Source organism: Grammomys surdaster, unplaced genomic scaffold, assembly GCF_004785775.1.
Source record: "Grammomys surdaster isolate TR1022 unplaced genomic scaffold, NIH_TR_1.0 363, whole genome shotgun sequence".
Classification (NCBI taxonomy): domain Eukaryota; kingdom Metazoa; phylum Chordata; class Mammalia; order Rodentia; family Muridae; genus Grammomys; species Grammomys surdaster.
In genome coordinates this window covers 6,814,189-6,836,988 of record NW_021604782.1, presented here as the reverse complement: position 1 = coordinate 6,836,988, position 22,800 = coordinate 6,814,189, and the positions used below count along the sequence as shown (strand labels likewise).

The 22,800-nt window shown below is 42.8% G+C and overlaps 1 protein-coding gene across 2 annotated transcripts in view; it reads left to right on the top strand.

Moving 5' to 3' along the window:
• The first annotated feature begins 1,156 nt into the window (after positions 1–1,156).
• Tmem245 (transmembrane protein 245) overlaps positions 1,157–22,800 on the top strand; it is a 67,383-nt gene continuing 45,739 nt past the window's right edge. For both annotated transcript variants that reach the window (XM_028779937.1, XM_028779936.1), the window contains exons 1-5: positions 1,157–1,723; positions 10,005–10,122; positions 11,583–11,684; positions 19,982–20,098; positions 21,634–21,864. In XM_028779937.1, coding sequence (XP_028635770.1) covers positions 1,157–1,723; positions 10,005–10,122; positions 11,583–11,684; positions 19,982–20,098; positions 21,634–21,864 — 1,135 coding nt within the window. The remainder of the gene's footprint in view (positions 1,724–10,004; positions 10,123–11,582; positions 11,685–19,981; positions 20,099–21,633; positions 21,865–22,800) is intronic.

The window sequence follows — 22,800 nt, the reverse complement described above, 5'->3', positions numbered from 1 at the left end:
GAATCTAGGACATGAGAAAGGCAAGGCTTGCCTTTACGAATAGTATTCTTTCCAGAAGGAGTAAGAGGTGGAGTTCAGAGGTAAATTAGCAGGGATGGGAGGAAACAGGCCATTGCTACGTGTCCCTCAGAGAGCGAGTGGAAGGGCTTCCACACTTAGGAAGACAGGTGTGAAGCTCGGTATGTATACCTTTTAGTATCCTTTCCCTGAAGTCAATCTTCATGTTTGTATTTGGACGTGTTGAATTATATGTGACAATCACACAGTTTACCACTGATCTACACCCACAGCCTTTCAATAAAGACTATTAAAAGGCTCCTGACAGGGTCCCCTGTTCAGATCAGTTAGCATACACAGAAGAACTACAGAATAAGGGTCCACAGTGTGAACCTGCTTCCCCTACTTGAAAGCTGTATGAAGCCAGGTACTTAATTTCTCTGCACCCTTGATTCCCTGCAAAACAAGACTAGTAACATCTCTATAGGGGTGTTCTAAGGATAAAATTAGTTGATAGGAGCCAAGCACCTAGACCAGAGACTGTCACTGGTAACAACTACTTAAAATCCTGTCATATACACGAGAGAACACTTTAAAAAGTGTTTAAGAGGGTATATTATTCTTCCAAAGGACCTGAGTTTTATTCCCAGCATCCAAGTTAGGCTGCTCACAACCGCCTGTAACTCTATCTGTGGGGATTAGACACTTCTGGCTTCTATGGCCACCCACACAGATTACATACACACTATTAAAAATAAGAATTTATTAAATCAGTTAAACTAAGTCTGTGCATCAGTGTTTTTAAGAAATACTTGCCAAGCATAAAGCACAGCTTGTGTTTTCCATCTCTGAAAGAGTCTCTTTTGAGATCTTGTCTCCGGAAAAGTTGACATCAATCAAAGCGTCAGTCCCCCACCCCCAACCCCATTTTCTTGGACCCCCTCAAAACTTGTTACCAGTTCCCTAAGGGATTCACTGGGCCCAAGGGCGGAGGCATTTGCGTTCAGTCTCTTGGGAGTTGCAGTTTCCCTGGGTTCTAGCACAGGCTTCACCGCAGTCTTGAAACTACAAAACCCACAAACCCTCGCTGCACCTCCCGCCTCCGCCTAGCGTTCCTCGCCAGCTCGCAGCCCCGCCCCTCGGTCCAGGCAGAGGCGCTATGGCCGACCACGGCGGCCCTGCCGAGACGCCCAGCTCGCGGGGCTCTCCTCGGCCGGAGCCCCGGGCCCCACGCACGGCCGGGCCGAGCGAGACCCCGCGTACCGCGGCGCTGGCGTTGCGCTTCGATAAGCCCATCAAACAGGCTTTCTACAACACGGGCGCCGTGCTGTTCGTGTGCCTGTGCTGTGGCGCCGCGGTTCTTGTGTACTTCATCCTCGAGGCCTTCCTGCGGCCGCTGCTCTGGGCCGTGCTGTGCGGCACTTTCCTGCACCCGTTCAAGAGCTCGCTCACGCGCCTGGGCCGCCTGTGGCTGCGGCGCCTGCACCGCGCGCACACGCCCATCGTGCTGGCCGCGCTGCTGCTGCCGCTCTGCTTCGCGGACTACGGCGTGGAGGCGCTGGGCGAGCAGGCGCTGCGCCGCCGCCGCCTGTTGCTGCTGCTGGGCGCGGGCGGCCCGCTGCTCTACGGTCTCTACTGCCTGGGCAGCTACCTGGGCGTACAGGTGCTGCTGGCGCACGCGGGCGCGCTCATCTGCCGCGGCCTCGACTACTTCAGCAGCCTGTGGGTGAGTGAGTGGGTGCCTGCAGGGTTGGCGGGACCCCGGACGCCGCGACCAGGCGGCCAAAGATCCTCACCCGTGCTCCAGTGAGCGCGGGTGACGGCCCGCCTTCCGACGTCCAAGGAACTTGGCGCGCTTCCTTCAAGAGAGGCGGGTGTGATTTGAAAACCGCCCTCTTGTAGGGAAAAGGTCCTTTGGCTGAGTTCAGTTCTTTCACCTTAGTTCGTGCGTGACTCTGGGTGCTTTTCGATAACTGTATTTATTATGTGTGGGCCATTGCGCGTCCGACCCCATCTACATTGGCAGTGGACTGCGTTAAAGAGAGGTTATGGTTGAATCGCCCAGGTGTCGTTCTTAGGGAATCGAGGAACTTCAGAATTAGAAGGAATTTCAGAGATAATCTTAGAGACATATTTTCCGACTCAGACTACATCGCAGTCTGGTTAGTTCACATATTTATTAGGCAAAGTTAAAATGAAGTGGTTATTTAATGCTTAAGAATCTTAAGAATGTTGGTTGATAAAGTGCCATGGGAGCTAAGAATGCCGCGCAGGAATAGAGATCTCCTAGAGAGCGTGAGACCCAGCGTGTATACACCTCATACTATTTCACTTTTCTTCACTCTGTTATTGAAAAAGTGAATATACCCTGAGATTATTAAAGTTACAAAATATTTGCCTTTATTTGTTAAAGCAGGTTTCAACCTGCCAAAGGGTGTTGGTGGATTGCTAATTGGCCCCAGGATCATGCGTTCACCTCTTGGCTCAAGTTTAAAGTTGATTGAACACATTGTCAGGCGCTTTGTTTTCAGGGTGACTATAGTTGTTTAGGAGTCCTTTGTGATGGGGTGGGGGACGCTGGGGGCTTCATGTGTGCTACTGAGTTGTACCTTCAGCCTTAAATTAGTACATCCTAATGGAGCAGACATACACAGAGGTAAGTGTACATTTATCACAGTTGTGGACCACAGGTTCAATCAGTGTGACTGCCTTCAAGATGACTAGCTTACTGTCAAATCTGTGATTTTAAAAAAATCACTTTTTAAAAGTTGTGCTGGAAACCAAACCCAAGTGTTAGTGGGCTCTAGGTAAGACAAATTCTGAGCTATAGCTCTAGCCCCATTGTTTACTTTTAAGTTAAATTTGGGGTCTCAGAGGTTGCCCACTTGCTGCTCTTCCATATGGCCTGAATTCTGTCCCTAGACCCCACGTTGGGTCACTGACAATCTCCTCTAACTCCAAGGATCCCAGCATCCTCTTCTGATTTCTAAAAGCACCTGCATACATGAGTGTCTCTTACATATCTTTAAATAAAAATAAATCTTTAAAAATAGCTTTAAAAAATAGAAGCTAAAATCAGTGTCCCTTGGTTGTTAAGTAAGCCAGTTACATGGATTAAATTCCTCACATAAAAGACCATTATGTGTGTATAAGAAAAGTCCTCAAGAAATTGAGCCATCATTACAGAGTCTGTAACATTTCAGCTGTCGCTATAACTCAGGTGTCATCCACTGAATCTAGGACATGAGAAAGGCAAGGCTTGCCTTTATGAATAGTATTCTTTCCAGCTGGAGTAAGAGGTGGAGTTCAGAGGTAAATTAGCAGGGATGGGAGGAAACAGGCCATTGCTACGTGTCCCTCAGAGAGCGAGTGGAAGGGCTTCCACACTTAGGAAGACAGGTGTGAAGCTCGGTATGTATACCTTTTAGTATCCTTTCCCTGAAGTCAATCTTCATGTTTGTATTTGGACGTGTTGAATTATATGTGACAATCACACAGTTTACCACTGATCTACACCCACAGCCTTTCAATAAGGACTTTTTTTGTTTTGTTTTTGTTTTTCGAGACAGGGTTTCTCTGTATAGCCCTGGCTGTCCTGGAACTCACTCTGTAGACCAGGCTGGCCTCGAACTCAGAAATCCACCTGCCTCTGCCTCCCAAGTGCTGGGATTAAAGGCGTGCGCCACCACCACCGCCTGGCTCAATAAAGACTATTAAAGGGCTCCTAACATGGTAGTTTGGTCACAGTGATTCGAGAAAGGGAGATGAGAAGGGAGTTAAAAAGCACCATAAACCCATTACAAGAGAGACATTTATGAGTGAGGTAGAGTGAGGTGAGAGTACTAAGCTGAGCTGTGTGCCAGAGGAGACAAGTGTCAGAGTTCTGCCAACGCTGATAGGGGTAGGAAGTGAATGAAGTGAGACCTGTTAGCCACCTGACACTGGTTGAAGCTACTTGTAACTGGGCAGAGGCCTACCGTAAGTCTTCTACCTCCTAGACCACAGTGTTTTTGGTTTATGAGCCCAAGCTGGGCTGCCTGGTACAAAACATCGTCCTTTATGCTCCAAGACAACTTGTAAATGTGAGTCAGCATGACAGGCAGAGAGGAAAGTACCATGTAGGCAGACATTGTGAGCAGACTTCATATGTTCAGAGAGCTAGCTTTTGCATGTGTACTATGTGCTAGGCACTGAACTAGCTTCTAACACTGGGACAGCTGCACTGTGATAGCAGTCCTGTCCAGCAGGAGGAAGAGATTTCAGATCTGAAAAACTGGACAATAATTGGTTCATTCTCTGAACCTGTAGCTGGCAGGTGGCTCTGTCATCAGAACTCCCTGGTACCCTTCAGTAAGGGCAGAGAACCTTTCTCCAAGCACATATGTTTAAATCTTTAACTTAGGAGAAAAAAAAAAAAACCTGATTTCAGTTAAAAGGAAAAATCCAAAAGAACATACAAATTCGACTAGTCACAGCTGTTGCCCTGGACTCTTAGGAGCTCATGCTGTCTGTTTCTCCTGCTGTCTGTGCAGGTTTCCAGGTCCTGTCATTTCTGCTTCCTGTTGGTGCCTTTGTTCATTTTCATTTGTTAGCAGTCTGTCCTCATGTTTTCTTCCTGTGGGTTCCACTTTGGACTACTTAAGCTCTTTTCTTTACCTTGGTTCCCTCCCAACACTGTGTCCTGTTTCCAAGTGACATACTTATCCTTTATGGAACCAGTAATTCTTTTTCAACAGTTTCATGTGTGTTAGAATACTGTCTTCACTTAGTGATTTCAGAAGGCTTAAGAAAAAATTCATCTGATGCCCCATGCTCAGATTTCCGGTGTAGCTTTCCCCGTGATGTACAGTTGTACAAGATAAGTGTGAAAAGTTACTAGTGTCCCCTGCTTCAGCCCTTTTCCCTGCTAGGAATGTTTTGATCCCCTCTTCCCTTTTGTTCAGACTTGTTAAGGGGGAAACAAAAGATCATTTCTAGTTTTCGAAGTAGCAGGAGGTTTGTTTTCTCCATGGCCTGCCTCCCATTTCTTCCTTTATAAAGAAGTAGTGTTGGAAACAGTGAGGGCTGAAGGATCAGAGGACTTTGACTGACTTTGCTGTAGCAGTAACTTGCTTTGTGACCTGTGACCAAGGCCTCACTCTGGGCCACTCAGCTCCCTAGCTCTGCAAATTGAAGGGCTGGCTTGAATGGTGTTTAAATCCCCTCGAGTTCTTAGTTCAGGGTCACAAGAGGCTCTTAGGAAGTGTAACCTGGCCAGCCAGCCTCTCAGTGCTACACCGCTCCCCTTGGAAACCTTTTGAGGTTTGTTGCTGCTTACCTGGCAGCAGCTGAGAGGAAGTTCTTTCACAACTAGAGACTTAGCTGTAAAAACTCCTGACTCTTAAGGACCAGATGACCAAGAGAACAGTTTTCAAAATAGAAGAAATAGCAGCAGGAGGTTTGTTTTCTCCATGTCCTGCCTCCCATTTCTTCCTTTATAAAGAAGTAGTATTGGAAACAGTGAGGGCTGAAGATCAGAGGACCTTGACTGACTTTGCTGTCTTTAAAAGGAGAATGAGGTACTTGGAGCAGTTGCTGCTCCAGCAGTGATTAAGGACGGCTGGTGTCTTCTGTCTGAGAGAGTCTTGGGAAAAGGGGCCAGAGAGATGGCTCAGGGGGTAAAGTGCTTGAGAACCTGAGTTTGGATCCTTAGAATCCAAGTAGAAGCCAGATGACTGTGCATGGAGTGGGGATGGAGACTGGTGGATCCTGATGGCTTGCTCTCCAGCCAGTCCAAGCAAAATGGGGAGCTCCAGGTTGAGAGACATGCCTCAGAAAAAGAAAAGGAAAAAAGAAAGGAAGGAAGAAAAAAATGGAGAAATGAATAGGGAAGACATTCCGAAGTCAGCCTTTGTTCTTACATGGGCAGGTGGGCCAGCATGCACACATACACTTTAACACACTGAGCACTTAACTGTGCCATTTAACTGAAAAGTATGTCATGTGTGGTTGTGTCTCCTGAAAGGAAAACTCAAGTACCTTACTTGGAGAGCTAACTAAACGCTGCCAAGGTTTATGCCGTCTTATGTAATGTCTAGCACACGGGTGCTAAAAGATAGTTGGATTATGTATTTTGGAGAGAACACTGAATGTTTAAGAGAGGATAAATGTTAAGTATGCCCTCAGATCTACTGTGGTTCAGAGATATATGCCTGGGAGAAAATTCCCACACAAGCAGGTTTGCTCATAAGGCTGAATGGATCTGAAGTTAATGTCTGGTCTAGGGAGTAAAACTCTATTCTTGGGTATGGTGGCTCTGTAAACCTACTGCTTGGGAAACCAAGACAGAAGGATTGTGATCTTGAGGTCAGTTCACAGTGAGGTCCTGTATCCAAACAAAGCAACACTCTTAAGGGTCTGGCGCTAGAAATTAAAGCCAGCTCAGTGATAGAGCCTCTGCTGAGTTTAATCTCCTTCCCTTCCAAACAAAACAGAGACATGCATGACACATGATCACAAAGTGAGTGTAAATGCTCTTCATTGTTATTTTAGAAAAGCTTACCATACTTGTTATGTAAAGAACAGTTTAAGCAGCATAGAAATTTATATGGTAAAAGTAAACTGTCCCCTGTCTTCCATCACTCTCACCACACAGGTGCTACCATTGTTAAGTGGCTTTGCCTTCTAAATTTATTTCTGAACCTGGGTGACCATATCAAATATGTTTTTGTTTTATTTTCATGTATTTACACATACATACATACATACATACACATAAATGTATGTATGTATATATGTATATGAGATAACCACTATACTACAGAAAGCTTTCCCTATCATACATATCCTGTGTCATGATAATGTATATTAATGGAGTTCTGTACACACTGCTCTCATCAGGCGGTTACTGGCCTCCTGTGGACCCTTTGCTGTTACAGCTTGCAGCTACAGTTCTTTCTTTCTCATCCTGATGTGGAATGAATTCTTTTGTCCCGAATGCCTTTTAGAAAATGTTTATGACAGATCTTTGTGTATTCCAACAAATTGAGAGATAATAAACACTTTTAACCATTGGTAATTAAGTTATTCAAAAAGTCAAATGTTTGTAAATGGCTCTGTCTGTCTTTTGAAGTAACGGTATTTCTGTGAGTCTCTCTGAAGAACTACTTGTAAATGGTTGTAAAACTTTGTAAGCCCCAAGGAAGCACATTTTCAAGGAAGATCAGTTTCTTTTTCTACTTAGGAAGGTATTAAACACCCTTAGAAAATTCCACAAAAGAGAGGGTAAGCATGTGAAGAACCTCTTGAGATCCAGCTGCCTGAAGATGGTTATTTTCATTGTTGAGTATATTTTTATCACCATACTTCATATGCATAAATTTACACTGTACTCCTAAATATAGCCACCACTGTCCTCCAGTTCTGAATACATTTCCATTTTTGGAGCTGTATTGTAAACAGCAACTGAATATTCTGTATTGATCTGAACACTTTATAGTGTTTCTATGGAACAGTCCTGAAGGTAGAATTAGGGGAGATATTGAGGAGTGAATTGTTTTAACCTGAAGTAAAGGTAATTTGTGAGCTTCATGTTTACTGAATAAAAATAACATGCTTTTCTTTAGATCAAAATTTCTCTTAAAAAATCTGAGGTATGTAGTTTATTTCTTAGCTACACAGGTTTCCTTGTGAGTAGAGATAACAGCTTCTCAGACTTTAGATACACATAAGGAGGTAGAAACTTACTGTTTTTAGACAGCTATTAGTTGCTGGAAAAATCTGTACTCATTGTAGGGAAATATGTTAATTCATAATTTCCACTATTATTTCTGAATCAGAACCCCAGAAAACTAAGCTACTCACCTCTTCCCCAATGCTTGTTTCTCCCACTGTCCTGGCTTTTTTGTTAGTCAACTTGACAAGCAAGAGTTATCTGGGAAGATAATTGAACCAAGAAAATGCCTCTCAGATTGCCTGTAGACATTTTCTTTATTAATGATGTGAGATAGTCCAGCGTTCTATGGCTGTTGCCACCCCTAGACAGGTGGTCCTGGGTATATAAGAAAGCAAACTGTGAAAACCAGTAAATAGCCTTCCTTCAAGGTTTCAATTCCTGTCTCCAGGTTCCTGACTTGAGCTCCTGTCTGGACTCCTTTCCATGATAGACTATGCTGTGTAATTGTAAGCGAAACAAACCCTTTCATCCCCAAGCTGCCTTTAGTCATTGTGTTATTGCAGTAGCAATAGAAACCTTAAGACACCCAGTATCTGAGAACAGCTATCACTTGTTGATGTTCTCTACTTCTTCGTAAGCTAGAGTTTACCAATTTTCTTTTGCTTTTTTTAGCCTGAATTTTATTGCTCACACAGTTTGTTTGGTGTTTAGTTGCATTTTTATAAATAGACATTTATACATTGACTGCTGAATTTAGGTGCTCTCTCTCCAGTCTCTGTACATTGGAGTTTTGGACCTGAAAGCACAGCTTTGCCCTTCATGTCATTAAATGTAATAATCTTCCTTGAATTAACACATTGTTTTAGCTGTGGGTTACCTTAGGTCTGTAGGTCGGCAGGTTGTCTCTGATCCATTACTCTGTTTTGTGTAACCTGTGGGCTTTACTAGTACTTCCCCTGAGTTCTGTAAACTTTTTTCACTTAATGACTCCTATTTACCTAAGAAAATTCCATATGGCCTTAGTTATGTAGCTATATAAGACAGGTTTATAATCAAACATTTACTGTTAATCATAACTGTGCTTAATTTATTTTTTACTGTGTGTGTATGAATGTTTTGCCTGTATGTTTGTCTGTGTACCACATGTGTATAGTATTTGTAGAGACAGAAGAGGGTGTTGATCCCATAGAACTAGAGTTACAGGTAATTGTGAGCTCCTATGTGGGTGCTGGGAATTGAACCCGGATCCTCTGGAAGAGCAGCCAGTGGTTTTTTTTTTTTGTTTGTTTGTTTTTTTTTAGGTTTTTCGAGACAGGGTTTCTCTGTGTAGCCCTGGCTGTCCTGGAACTCACTCTGTAGACCAGGCTGGCCTTGAACTCAGAAATCCACCTGCCTCTGCCTCCCAAGTGCTGGGATTAAAGGCGTGCACCACCACTGCCTGGCCGCAGCCAGTGTTCTTAACCACTGAGCCATATCTTCAGTTCCACAAATATAACTTAAAACAGTTCTTTGGTATATATAATTTACTGTTTGTTAAAAATTAAAGCAAATTTGTGTGCTAATGAGATAAGTGAGCTCATTTTATGTTTCACAGAAATTTAAATCTTGGGTGAATGTTTAATCTTGTAGGCACAGCATCTCCAGTATTTTTCAGAGTTCATCGCTGTTTTGATTTTTATAACCAATGCTGAGAAAGTTGCATTGCATAAGTATGTATACAGTGCAAAATGACAAGGCTATTTTTTAGTGCCATTTCAAAAACTGCTGGAAATTCTGTTATAGGCTCAAGCCAAAAAGCACCTGAGGATTTTTTACTTTTTAAAAGAAATTGGTCAGCAACTCAAATAGCAATTTCAAAAATCAACAATTCTAATAGAGTGTGTGCAGATAGGATAGTCAGTACCCACATGCTGTGGAATGATGATGGGAAAATTCTTAAAACATTGTTCTTTTTCCACAGCAAGAAGAGGCTTTGTGTAAGACCTGTAAGTGCAAAGGGTGCCCTTTAGGTCAGAACCAAGGTGGTAGCGAAATCACGTGACTCCACTGCAGGAAGCACCTCCGACTTCTATGTATATGATTTTGGATTACGTTCTTTTTGTTGCATGTTAAATGAATTTTGAACTTTTGTATGTCTTAAAACAGTGTACTTTACTAAGTATATAAGTATCACTGCCTGGGTTTCAAATGCCCACTTAAAGATATCTAAATGAAGAAGGAAGACCCAGGCAGGCCACCTTATAGTATCTTGTTTATGCCCTGTCCAGAGTACTTACACTACACAGATGCTGCAGAGGTTGTATAACATGCTCTTTGCTGTATATATGTTACAACTGTGTCTTATTTATTTAAGATCTGGACATTGGTAGTTGGCTACGTGCTGATGGTTTCATTCAAGTGGAATGCAAGCACTCGACGTTACTTGAGGGCAGTTTCGATTCCTGTCTGGATGATACTGCTTTTTCATATAGGTGAGTCCTTTCTTCTTCAAAGACCCAGTAACTGTAGTTTAAAGTCATCAGAGGCTAACCAGAAGTGGGTCTTTGTATGTTGCACTTAAGATGCTTTAGCATACTCTGTAGAAAATGTTGAGCCTCGAGCTTTCACTTACCTTCAGTGAAGATACTCTGCTTTCAGATGTTGATCTTTTAAGTTCCCTACATATTCTTTAGTAAGTCCTTGAAGAGTTAGTGTGTCTCCCATTGCAGCGGTGGTGACCTTCTAACTCACTTTGCTTGTGGCATGCTTGGGGAGGAGATAGACAAGCACCCAGGATGATGAGGCTTGGGCCTCGTTGAAAGGATTAGAGAAGATTTTGGTCTGGGTAAGAAGAAGGTCCTGGGGCAGGAATGGGGGAGGAGGTTAGACAAGAAGAGTGTATGAAATACAAAAACCTAGAGGTGAAGGACTGTCCATCCTGTGAAAGAGTGTCTTAAGCAGATCTGTGATCACGAAGGAGAGATGCTAGAGCTTCAGGGAGCACTGGGAAGACAGTTCATGGCTTAGTAGAGATGGTGCATATCAGGGCTGCTCAGAGTCATGAGTTTCCTGTTCTGTGGAGCAGCTCACTGTTAGCTGGGGTGATGGTGGTACTGCTTCTGCATGCTCTTGAATGGCTTTCAGCATGACTCACATGATTGGGAAAGGCTTCTAAGTCTGAGTTGATGGAAATAACAAGTTCTACTTTAAAAAGAAAATCATCGAGCAACTTAGAGCATCAGATAACCTAAAGTTGTTTTTAGAGTTTGCTTTTATAAATTGTGTCCCCCACCTGGTCCCCAAGAAAGAAGCAGCCAAGCCCAGCCAAATGAAAATGTCTCTGCTCAGGGTCTGACTTTAAGAGAGAAAGAAGTACTCTGCAGGCTTGTGGAGCTGGAACTATAAGGTTTATCTGCAAGGTCTCCTGATGATGTGACTCAGGTTAAATTTGCAGAAGGCAGAAGAGGACTCAGGGAAGGCAGAAGAGGACTCAGGGAAGGCAGAGAGGGACTCAGGGAAGGCAGACACTTGGGGACTTAGCTGTGTACTGTGAGAGTTCTGGCTACAGTTTTTGGGTTTGCTGGGCCCTTTTGAAACTTGAGTTCTAACCTAGTGATATTTCAGAGGACCAGGTTGGTTCCCTGACTTCAGGGTTTGCACCTGACTCTGTTCATCTTAGTGTCAGGTGCTGCACAGGGTTGAACTTGATTTTGGGGTAATGTGAAACCTGTGAGTGTGTGGGGGTGCATATGATGGACTGGAGATTGACCTCTTAAGGGTAGGTTGGCACATGCCTTGATCCTTTGAGAGCAAGAGTAAAACTGTCCTTTAGTTAGAGTCTACCTGTTCTAGGGCCTTTTAAAAATGTTTTCCCCTGTGAAATAATCTCTTAAATTGCATATATGTCAAATTGCTCTGTTAACTAAAAATATGACTTCTTAATACTTTTCAGCATCACTGGCTGGCTCATGGAGAATTCCAGTGTTCCTGGTTATTGTTTTCCTGATGTCTGTGGGCACCCTTTATGAAAAACAGAATGAGAAGGAGTCTCCTGGTAAAGTCTTTTATGAGTACATTCTTAGTATTTTGAAAGGATAACTATCTCTATTGCTATGATAAACACCATGACCAAAAGTGACTTGGAGAGGAAAGGGTTTATTTTCTCTTATAAGTCTCAGGTCAAAGGTTACACCCTATCAAAGAGAAGTCAGGGTAAGAGCTCAAGACATAAGCTGATGCAGAGGCCATGAAGGACTGGCTTGTTCTTCATGACTTTCTCAGCCTGCTTTCTTACAGCTCCTGTGACCATCGCCCTGTGATGGCACCACCCACAGTAAGCTTGGCAGGAGAATGCACCACAGGCCAGTCTGGTGAGGGAATTCTCTCAGTTGTGGTTCTGTCTTCCCCAATGATTCTACTGTAATAACTTACCAGTAACTTACCAAACAAAGTGCAGTAACTTACAAAAAAATGCCAAGGAGAAACCTTTTAATGTATTAAAAACCTGAAGTAATTTCTAAACAGAAAAGTAATTTATCTATAATGTTTTAGGTTTCTTTGGACCATGTTCCTATTTTTTTTTTTAAGATTTATTTATTTATTTTATGTACATGAGTTCACTGTTGCTGTCTTTAGACACACCAGAAGAGGGCATCAGATCCCATTACAGATGGTTGTGAGCCACCATGTGGTTGCTGGGAATTGAACTCATGACTTCTGGAAGAGCAGTCAGTGCTCTTAACTGCTTAGCCATCTCTCCAGCTCCATGTTCCTATTTCGTATCTTTTTATTATTATAGTTAATATAAAATTGTCCATCAACTATTGTTAAATGGCATTTGTATTCCTTAGTACTGTGTGCCTATCACCTCTGTCATGTTTTACAGTATTTACCACTCTGAAAGGAAAACCCGTACATGTGTCAGTACTGTACTTTCTTTTTAAGGGCTGAATAGTATTCCATCATACAGATATTCTACATTCTGTTTATCATCCTTTCATAGATATGTGGGTTGTTTTCATCTCTTGGGTCTTGTGAGTAGTGCTGGTATGAAGCATTTATGTACAGGAAGCTGTTTATTTATTTAAAAATTCAGTCTCCTGTTTTGGCCTGTCTTCCAGTCAAGATGCTTGCACCCCAGGACCTGTGTGGAAGACTAGAGTGGTACAGGGCTGGTAGCTTCCATTTGTGCTGCTTGTCCCTTTCTCTAAGTGTCAGTGACTCTTAACAGATCTGAGGGCTCTTCCCCCTCGCTATGGGCTGATGTCACTTTCAGGTGCTTGGTTATAGCATAAGTCTGGGCAGCTTTATCTTTCTATAGGATCTTGTCTGTGGATTCAACCATCTGAAAATGTATTTTGGGAACATGACAGCGATGTTGAGCATATAAAGACCTTTTCTTGTCATTTTTGCATATACAGTGCAGCATCACAACTATTTACGTGGCATTTATATAATCTAGGGAAGATTTAAAATGTATGTGAGGATGTTCATAGGTCATGTGCAACACTGTCATTTTCTAAGGGACTTGCTGTATACAAGAGGTCAATGACTGGTCCCTGTGATACTGAGGGATTCCTGTACATGAGTATATGAGTAACAGATCTCTACCAAAGGGTTTCAGGCCCCTCTCCCCTCTCAGTATACATTCTAGTCACCCAGTCTTTAAAGAACTCTGAGAAGAATAACATAGGACTAGGTTTTGAGTGTTCGGGTAAAGAGAGACTGAGGTCAGCTATTGCCAGGCATCAACCCAGTCTAGGGTGTTGATATGCCAGCCTGTTTTCTGAAACCTGGGCTATTGACTCTCAAGGAAAGATGTCACAGAGTTGAAGAATAAATGCAGAGAACAGAATTGGAAGCAACGATTTTCCTGCTTTGTTCTAATTTTTTCTTGCTTCAGAGCTGGTTACTGTTGACCTTAGGACCTTCAGTGCTTTTCCAGAGGCCTAAATATTTTTCCTCATGTTCCTAACATCTTATTTCTCTATGACTGAGACGAGCAACCATCTGGTCCATAAGGGGGCAGCCCTCCCTTGTGTTCCTTTTCTTCCTGCAGATGATGCTGTACTGTGGTACAGGAATGCTTCAGTGAGCTGCCTCAGCAGGGCCTGTTCTGATCTTTGCTTGCTCTTGAACTTGTGTGGGGTCACCTCGGTGAATGGCCTGCTTTGCGTCATCTGGGCTGTCTTAGCTTTGTGATCCACAGTAAGCTTACTGTGTAGAATTAAGCTTCTGGGTTTCATTAGAATTTAAAGTCTGTTTGTTTGATTCCTGGACCTGGAAACTTGAGTTTGTTTCAACAGTTCACTCTAAATTTAGGGCCTTGACTCTTGGACCTTGGGAACTCTTAGGAGGTGTTTCCTGGAACTTTAAATCACATAGGGGAAAGAAAAATGAGTTCAAGTGTTTCTTATTGAATAAGAACTTTCTGGGATACTTTTAAATTTTATTTTTTTTTATGTATATAGGTACTGTGTGTGTGTGTGTGTGTGTGTGTGTGTGTGTGTGTACGCGCATACACACATATGCAGTGTCCAAGGAGGCCAGAAGAGGCATCAGATCCCCAAAACTATAATAATAGATGTAGCCACAATGTGGGTGCAGGTCTTCTGGAAGAGCAGCCAGTGCTCTTAATCACTGAGCCGTGGCTTCAGCTTTTTGAGGTACTTTCAAATGGGCTGTCTTTAGAAATCCACCATCAACAACAGCAAAACAAGCAAAACACAAACCAAACAAATGAAACTGAATTGATGGTGCCTCCATCTACTGATGAAGGTGTTTCATTTTGGGGTTCTGAGGCATCTCCAGTCACACTGGTGGAGCTATGGTTTAAGCCAAGGTCTGTGACCCCCATGTTCTTTTCCTGTCCTTGCCACATTGAGTGAGCAGGCATTATTCATAGTGAAAGTGTCAACACTGATGTCTTGCCCCAGTTGTAGTTGTCATTACCTTTCTTATTCTGTTAGCCCGGTTGACTCATCACTTTCTGCCCACTGGATGCTGTCCCACTAGGTAGGAACCTGCTGTCCTAGTTTATCTTCTGTGCTAGACAACTTCTTAGTCCTTTGCACAGGCTGGCTGATGTAATGAGATCCCAGCAGTGTCTGAAGGGTAGGTGTTGTATCAAGATGCCCATATCTGGTGGCTCACCTTGTCATTGCAGCATCACACGACCTCTTAATATTATTATAGTGACAGTTGCACTTCAGCATGAGCTTTGGATGAGACAAACATTCAAACATCACCTCTGGAAAAAAGTGACATTGCATTCCCTTGGCCTATAGAGAGATGAGAGTACCAGTATTATTCTCACCAATGCATGGTGATTTTTTTTTAAAGATTTATTTATTTATTATATATGAGTACACTGTAGCTGTCTTCAGACACACCAGAAGAGGGCATCCAGATCCCATTACAGATGGTTGTGAGCCACCATGTGGTTGCTGGGAATTGAACTCAGGACCTCTAGAAGAGCAGTCAGTGCTCTTAACCCCTGAGCCATCTCTCCAGCCCCAACCTTGGTGATGTTTAAACATGCCATCTTTTTTTTTTTTTTTTTTTTAAAGCAATCCAGTGAGACTCATTTTTTTTTTGTGTGTGTGTGTATGTTTGATTCAGAGATTTCTTCTGTATATGAGATAAGATTTTTCAAAAGTGAGAAAAGTAAGGATTGGAAAATGGCTCATTGGTTAAGAGCACACACTGCTCTTTCAGAGGACCAGAGTTCAGTTCCCAGCGCCCATGTCAGGTGGTTCACAGTTGCCTATAACTCCATGGTTGGCTCCCTGGGACCTAATGTCGTCTTCTGGCCTCAGGGAATATGCACACATATCAGTTTGCATACCACAGCTCAGCCAGCAGTCTGTTCAGGGAGGGCAGAGCATAATCTGAGGACCCCTAGTCAGGCCGGAACAAAAGGTCCCAGGGGCGCTGGCCTGGCTAGAAAAGCCAAAATGTTACAGCTCTCTATGGGGAAGCGGAGTGGGGCAGGCTGCTGGACCTCTTCTGATGCAGTCACAGCCCTGGAGTTAGCGGCCAGTGTTGAAATGCATTGAACAGCTAAAAGTCGAAGTAGCTAAGTAATGGTTAGCCTGGAGCAGTAGTGTGGTACTCCTGGCAGCTGCCCTTCTGCTAATAATCGTTAGACATACCTTTGCTAGCCAGAAGATAGTGGTGCATGCTTTTAATCCCTGCCTTTCAAGTGAAAGGCAGAGGCAGGCAGATCTCTTCGAGTTCAAGGCCAGCCTGGTCTATAGAGTGAGTTCCAGGACAGCCAGGGCTACATATCCTGTCTCAAAAAAACAAAAACAGAAAAATACCTTTGCAGGGAAGCTCTGGTAGATGTTTTAATTGCTTGGGAAAGTATATGATATAAAAGAACAAGCTTGGTCCAGTGAAGCCCATGTAGAAAAAAAATAGGAGGAACAAAGTCAACAGTTCATCTCCTACTCTGCAGTTGACAGCCTCATAGCCTAGAGGAACCTGTGTTTATATCCAGGTTCTGTGCACTACAAGCTGTTGAGAGGAAGATGTGTTTTCCATGTTGATGAGGGAGGCAGCCTTCTTACAGGTCACTCCAGCCTAGCAGGCGTCCATGTGTGCGCTACCTTGTGTCAGCTGCAGGCATTTTCGTTTTCTCATTGTCGCTGCTTTGGGAGAACAGCAGATCAAGAAGTAGCTTCTTATTTATACTCGTATCAACATGTGTTTTCCCATCAATACTGAAAAATTAATGTGCTAATTGTGGACTTTTATTAACTCTTGACTTTGTGTCTTGTCCGTGACCGCCTTTGGACTTGGGCAGAATATTCATACTGACCCTGACCCTGTGCAGATTGATACTTGAAACCTTGGGTGTTCCCTGCCCCACCTCACTCCACTTCCAGTCTTTGAGCCCAAGATCATGTACCCTTGTTTATATATCTATTTTTAGCTGCCTTTTAAATCTAGTACCATGATCTTACCTAGAATCTCATTCTTGGCATACATCTGTGCAGACCTTTTGGGGCTTTTGAAATACAGAAACATAACACGTAGATAGAGCTCATTAAAATGTGTATCTGCTTTTTAAACGACCAGGTCCATGAAGTTCAAGTACCTTTTGTTAATTTTCTCTGCATGCTCCTCCTTTGACTCTTCTGAAGTTTGAGGCTCTAGTCACTGATGGTCACAGAATGCTTAGATTTCATTGAATATTTATTGCATGTTTTACTGACACTAGATAATTGAATAGTCTTTATGTTGTAGTTTCGATGCTTTAACTTTCTGGATTTACTTTTCAGATCTTCTAAGTGTCTGCCATATGCAGAATGTTACTTAACCCTGAGAGAAGATACAAACATGTCTGCTAGGGAGAGTGTGACTTAGGGCATAACTGTACTATAGGTGAAGGATGGGAGCTGCAGAGAAATCCCATAGACACTAGTGGCTTATGCTTACAGTTCTTGCTGTCAGCAACAGAACTTTGTTGCTGATAACAGCTAAGGAGCTCTCGGTATACCTTCTGAATACCAGGAAGCATTCAGGCCTTTTATGTGTATCTTTTCACTCTGTCACATCGGAATTGGAATTTATATGGAGTTCATTTTGCCAATGAGGAGACTGGGTGTGTGATTGTCAGGGATTCTCCTACTGCCATCCACATATTAAGAACATATTAAGGCCTTCTTCCATGTATAGAAACTGGCTTTCCACTCTGATCTCCATCTCACAAATACCTGTGTACTCCTCTCCTAAGCCTGTGCTTGGCCATATTGGACTGCTTGCAGGCCTTTGAAGAGGATGCTGTGTTTCTTTGTGGCATCCTTTGCTTGCTTCTTTTCTTTTTCTTTTTTTGTCTTGGAACATGTTTCTACTGCTCTTATTTAAGCTCCAATCCCTCCTTCTAACCCCAAGATAGACTTGTTCTGTTTCTTTATGTGGCTGCTGTTTAAGTGCGTTAAAGAATGCATGATCTAGGATTCATAAGAGAGAAGTCCTTTGGAAACTGTCCCCTGGGCCCCTGCCATGGATTAGGCTTCTATCCTTGTGCTCCCCAAACCTTCTACACTATTTGGCATTAATTCTTAACATATTGATTGTATGTGATAGTTTTAGCTTTACATTGAATGTGAGGTTAAAGTCCTGGTCGCTTATGTTACTCCTTTTGGATGAGTAAACTTAAAAATCACTATGGAAGTTGTTTTGTAGGGTGTTTCAAGTGAGTCTCCTCTATAATAAATTGCCTATGCAGAAGTCTGTTTAGGACCGCTGACTGTTGCTCACTTTAGAGGAGAGATTATTGGCTTATTTTAACATTTTGACTGGAAGTTGCCCCCCACCCCTTTACTGTTTAAGGTATCCACACTGTGATTTTGTTTGGGGCCTTCCACAGATATTTCTACTGGGCACACTCCTGAGAATCTAGTTCTGTCCTGTCTCTGCTGCAGATGGTTTGTGAGACTTTTATCTACAAGTATGTTCACCCCAGCCCCTTACCATTCCCTGCTGGATAATCAGCTGTGATCTGTCAGTTTATCATGGTATTCCTTGGAATCCAGACACTCTCCATATGCTGGAGATCACATCCAGGTTTCCTTTCTCGATCCTTCTCCAGAAAAACAGGATTGATCTAAGTATATCTCAGAACTGGTCACTTATTTCCAGAGCAGGTGGCCACTGTGTGAATTCTGAAAGGGCGGTGCCAAGGATGCTTGTAGCTAGGACACTTGTATGGCTTATGTCTTGCTGCTGGCCTGACTGGAATGCTGCATTCTAGTTTTCCAAGATGCTGCTGTTGTGAGAAATTGAGTCACTTCTTAGAGCTACACACAAGTCCGCGTGTGTGTGTGTGTGTGTGTGTGTGTGTGTGTGTGTGTGTGTGCGTGTGTATGTGTGTATTATGTATTGTACTATATTTCCATAGGGAGGGATGGAGATTACTCCCTGTCTATAATTCCAGCACTTTTCTGTTCTTTGGATAAAGACTAGAGCTGACAGTATGATCTCTGCCTAATGTCATTTGGCTTAATGGTTATAGCTCTGTGTATTTGGTCCCAGTGACCCACTAGGATCTGTGCTCTCCACGCACTGACCTTCTTTTGCTATTCATAGCCTTCCAGCTAGCTTCCTTCTATCCTAAGGTTAGTTTTGGTATTTGTTTAATTCCCTCTCCTCTATTACAATATCAATTATATTTTCATTTTCAAAGAAAACTCTTCCTTTGGGCCTAGAAAAATAACTTAGAAGTTAAGAGCACTTGCTGCTCTTATGGAGGACCTTTGTTCAGTTCCCAGCACCCACATGGTGGCTCACAACCATCGGGGATCTGCACTCTCTCTGGCTTCTGTGGGCACTGCACATATGTGGTATACAGACACACATTGCAGGCTAAGCACCCATATGCAATGAAAAATAAACCTCTAATGAGAAAACCCTTCCCTTATTTTCCAGTTATGTCAGGTTTCTTGTCTTAGGAGATAGTGAAACACCTGCTCCATGTAGGACAGCTGTAATTTGTCACGGTTTTTATGGGTTTTTTTGTTTGTTTTTTGTTTTTTTTTTAAATTCAGGTATGTCTCTTCACTATACTCTGAGAATTGGGTTTTTGTCTTTATCCCCCAACACAATACTAGTAAGCAATGAGGACATGTCAGACATAAAAGGTGCCTCTTTTCTCCCTCAGTGGATGCTTCCCTTTTGCTGTAGTTAAAGGACTTGGGTATGTGGCTAGGAGACCAAGGCTAGGAGACAGACATGCAGCTTATGTCTTCTTTCTGGACTGTGAGTGAGAGTTTCTCCCCAAGTGTCTTTCATATGATGTGGCATATGAAACCATTTCCAGTGGTGGATTTTTTTTTATATTTTGTAGATCTGTTTTTGTACAGTATCCATATATTTGCATGTTCATTTATGTAATGTTATTACTATAAATAATAAATGTGGGCTGTCCATACTGTATTAGAACCTAAGAATACAAAGTACTGTAAGACAGTTCAATTGGTGAGTTCTCGGACTCTATGCAATGTTTTTCAGTGGAAATGTACATTAAAATCATCTGGTAAAGTTTAAAAAAAAAAAAAAAAGAAAGCCCAGCATTTTGAATGTATTTGTTTGGTGCAGTATCTGGCTGCTTACCAGCTTGAGGCTCTCATGAAGATGACGACAGAATGTCCAGGAACTGGCAGCTGACGAGTTTGAGGTGTTCTTCCTTATAAAAAGACCCACAGTGCCTGAGAAATCACCATATTACCATTTTGGTTTGTTGCTACTGAAAATAGTTTTAAATCGGTTTAAATTGGCAGTAGTTCATGTTCATTTGCTTAAAGGCTTTTAAAACTGTTTCTTCTCCCCTACCCCGACCCTTTATAGGGGCAGAATTACCAGGACAAGTGATCTCCATGGCAGCTTCTACTCTTGCAAATTTGGCCATCTCCATCACTGGATATGAGTCGAGCAGTGAAGACCAGCCCTCTGACCCCCCAGCAGGTGACTGACATCATGAAAGAGATGACAAGATATAAGGAGGGGACAGAGTGAAGGCCGGACTTGCTGGTCCTCCCTGATTCTCATTCTGACTGCTGTTTTACACCATCGTCCTCCTGTATTTTTCCCATGCTTCCGATTGTTTACCTTCTTGGGTTTCTTGTCCTAGCCCTTTTCCCCTGGCCTCTTCAAACATGCCCTTCTAACACTTCTCACCCTGCTTTTTTGCCTCAGTCCCATTTACCATCCAGGTTCTGCCCAGCTCTGTGCTCTCCTTATCTTGGTTTTTAATTTTCTCTTCCTTCTCCAGCAGCCAGTTATACATGATTCTGGTTTTTATGCCTTTTCTTCCCTCCCAAACTCCCTATTTGTATCTGGATGTTTTTCTTTTCCACATTTTCTGCATTTTTTTTTCCTGAAAATTTTTTCTCTTTAAGTAAAAGTATAGTTTGAATGCCTTATGCTGTATGTATTTACTGGCTTCCCAAAGCAGGCCCTCTGGTTGTTCTGCGAGGCCTAGCTTTTGTGAGATCCAACTGATAGATTCATTCCAGGTTTGGAGACACCTTGTACCGCACTCTCACAAAGATCAGAAGTGTGTAAGTGTGTTTCAGTTTGTACTAAGACGTCCATTAATGCCAAGGGTATTTGGAGGTGGAACATATTATAGGAAATGCTTTTGTTTTTAGTGTATATGATTAGTGTATGTCTGTTATGTGCATATGTTTATGATGTGAGCATGTGTGTGTAGAAGCCAGAGGTCAATACCAGTGTTTTTCTTTGTCACTCTCTACCTTATTTTTTTTAAGTAGCATCTTTCATGGCTGAAGCTTATTAATTCCCTTGGTGTGCTTGCCAGCAAGCTTCAGTAATCTTTGTCCCTGTTTCTCGAGCACTGGGACTGCAGCCCTTTTTATGTTTATGTTGAGGCTCCTAACCCAGGTCTTTGTGTATATGTACCAAGTAATTTACCAGTTGAACCTTTTTTCTATCTCCCCCCCAACCCCCCATATAGGAAGCGTTTCTTGAAGAACCAACTTAAGACATATTTAAAGAAGGAAAAATTTAGGAGAGGACTATGCAGAAAAGTAGGAACACATGCTTTTCTTATGTATGAAACCATGTTTCAAAAGTGGAGCAGGATGATACTTAGGTTATAGTGTTAGTGTTTTGGCATCTGTCATTCCCACTGACCTGGAATTTCCACATCAGACAAGCAGAGCAAGGTCAAAACAAAAGCGTGTTATCATCTGCTGCTTCACTTTAGCCTTGACCCACGTGCAGGGATACATGCAGGCAAAGCATCCATGTAAATAAAATAAAGATGAATCTCAAAAAATGCTTAAGTGGTATACAGGAAAGGGTAGAATATTTGCTGTCTCCCAACAAACCTGACTTCCCTAGACCAAAACCCTGATGGTAGGTTTGTTTCAGTGCAAGTCTGTTTCTTTAACCCGACATGATCCTGCTGCACTTCCAGTGTAGTATATTTTGTATTGTTTTCTCACAGGTGACTTTCTGTCTTTGCCTTTTTTTAGAGCCAACAGACAAGGGAGAACCCCCTCCGGCGTTGTCTGCTTCTTCTTCCTCTCGTTCCTCACCCTCTTCTCCTTCACCTACATTGGGCAGACAGAGGCCTGAGATGGGAACGTTTCTCAGGAAGAAGAAAACGAGTGACATTTACTTTGTGTCTCTTGTGTGGGCCATCATTGCTGTCCAGCTCTGGCTGAACCTGTGGATTGTACAGCTGCTGCCGGTGCCTGTTGCAGGTTATTATTTGGTTAAGTATGGTTTTATCTTTCACAGACTTTTTCTCCTTTTTTAGCAGTGGGATTTGAATATTTGATATAATTTTATTCCCATCTTAAAATAGTTGTATGCTTGTATTTAGGTCATATTTATTTTTATTTTATGTGTTTGTATGTATATGAGTACCCACAGAGGCCAAAAAACTATACTAGATCCTATGGAACTTGAGTTTCAGACAGTTATAAGTGTTCCAGGACAGCCAGGGATATATGGAGAGACCTTGTCTCAAAGACAAAAAAACCCAAAATCTGATTTTTTTTTTTTTTTTCGAGACAGGGTTTCTCTGTATAGCCCTGGCTGTCCTGGAACTCACTCTGTAGACCAGGCTGGCCTCAACTCAGAAATCCGCCTGCCTCTGCCTCCCAAGTGCTGGGATTAAAGGTGTGTGCCACCACTGCCTGGCCACGAAGAAATTTTTAAACTGCTATATCATACTATTTTAGTACTTTTCTATTGCTGTGACAAAACACTATGACCGAGGCATCTTAGAGAAGAAGGCATTAATTAGAGGCTCACTGTGCCACGATCATTATGGTGGGGAGCATGGCAGCAGGCAGGCAGTCATGGAGCTGTAGTAATAGCTGAGAACTTAGATGTGGATAGAAAAACATGAAAGGGTGGAGAAGGTATAGACACACAGACATGCACACATGCAGGGAATGGCATGGGCTCTTAAAACCTTAGAGCCTTCTGCCTAGCCTACTTCCTCCAACAAGGCCACACCTCCTTATCTTTCTCAAACAGTTCCACCAATTGAGGATCAAGTAGTCAAATACAGGAGCCTATGGCAACCTTACCTTTCCTTTTCCCTCTTTGTTTCTTTCCCTCCCTTCTTCCCTCCCTCCCTCTTTCTCTCCCTCTCTCTCCCTCTCTCTCCCTCCCTCCGGGCGGCGGCG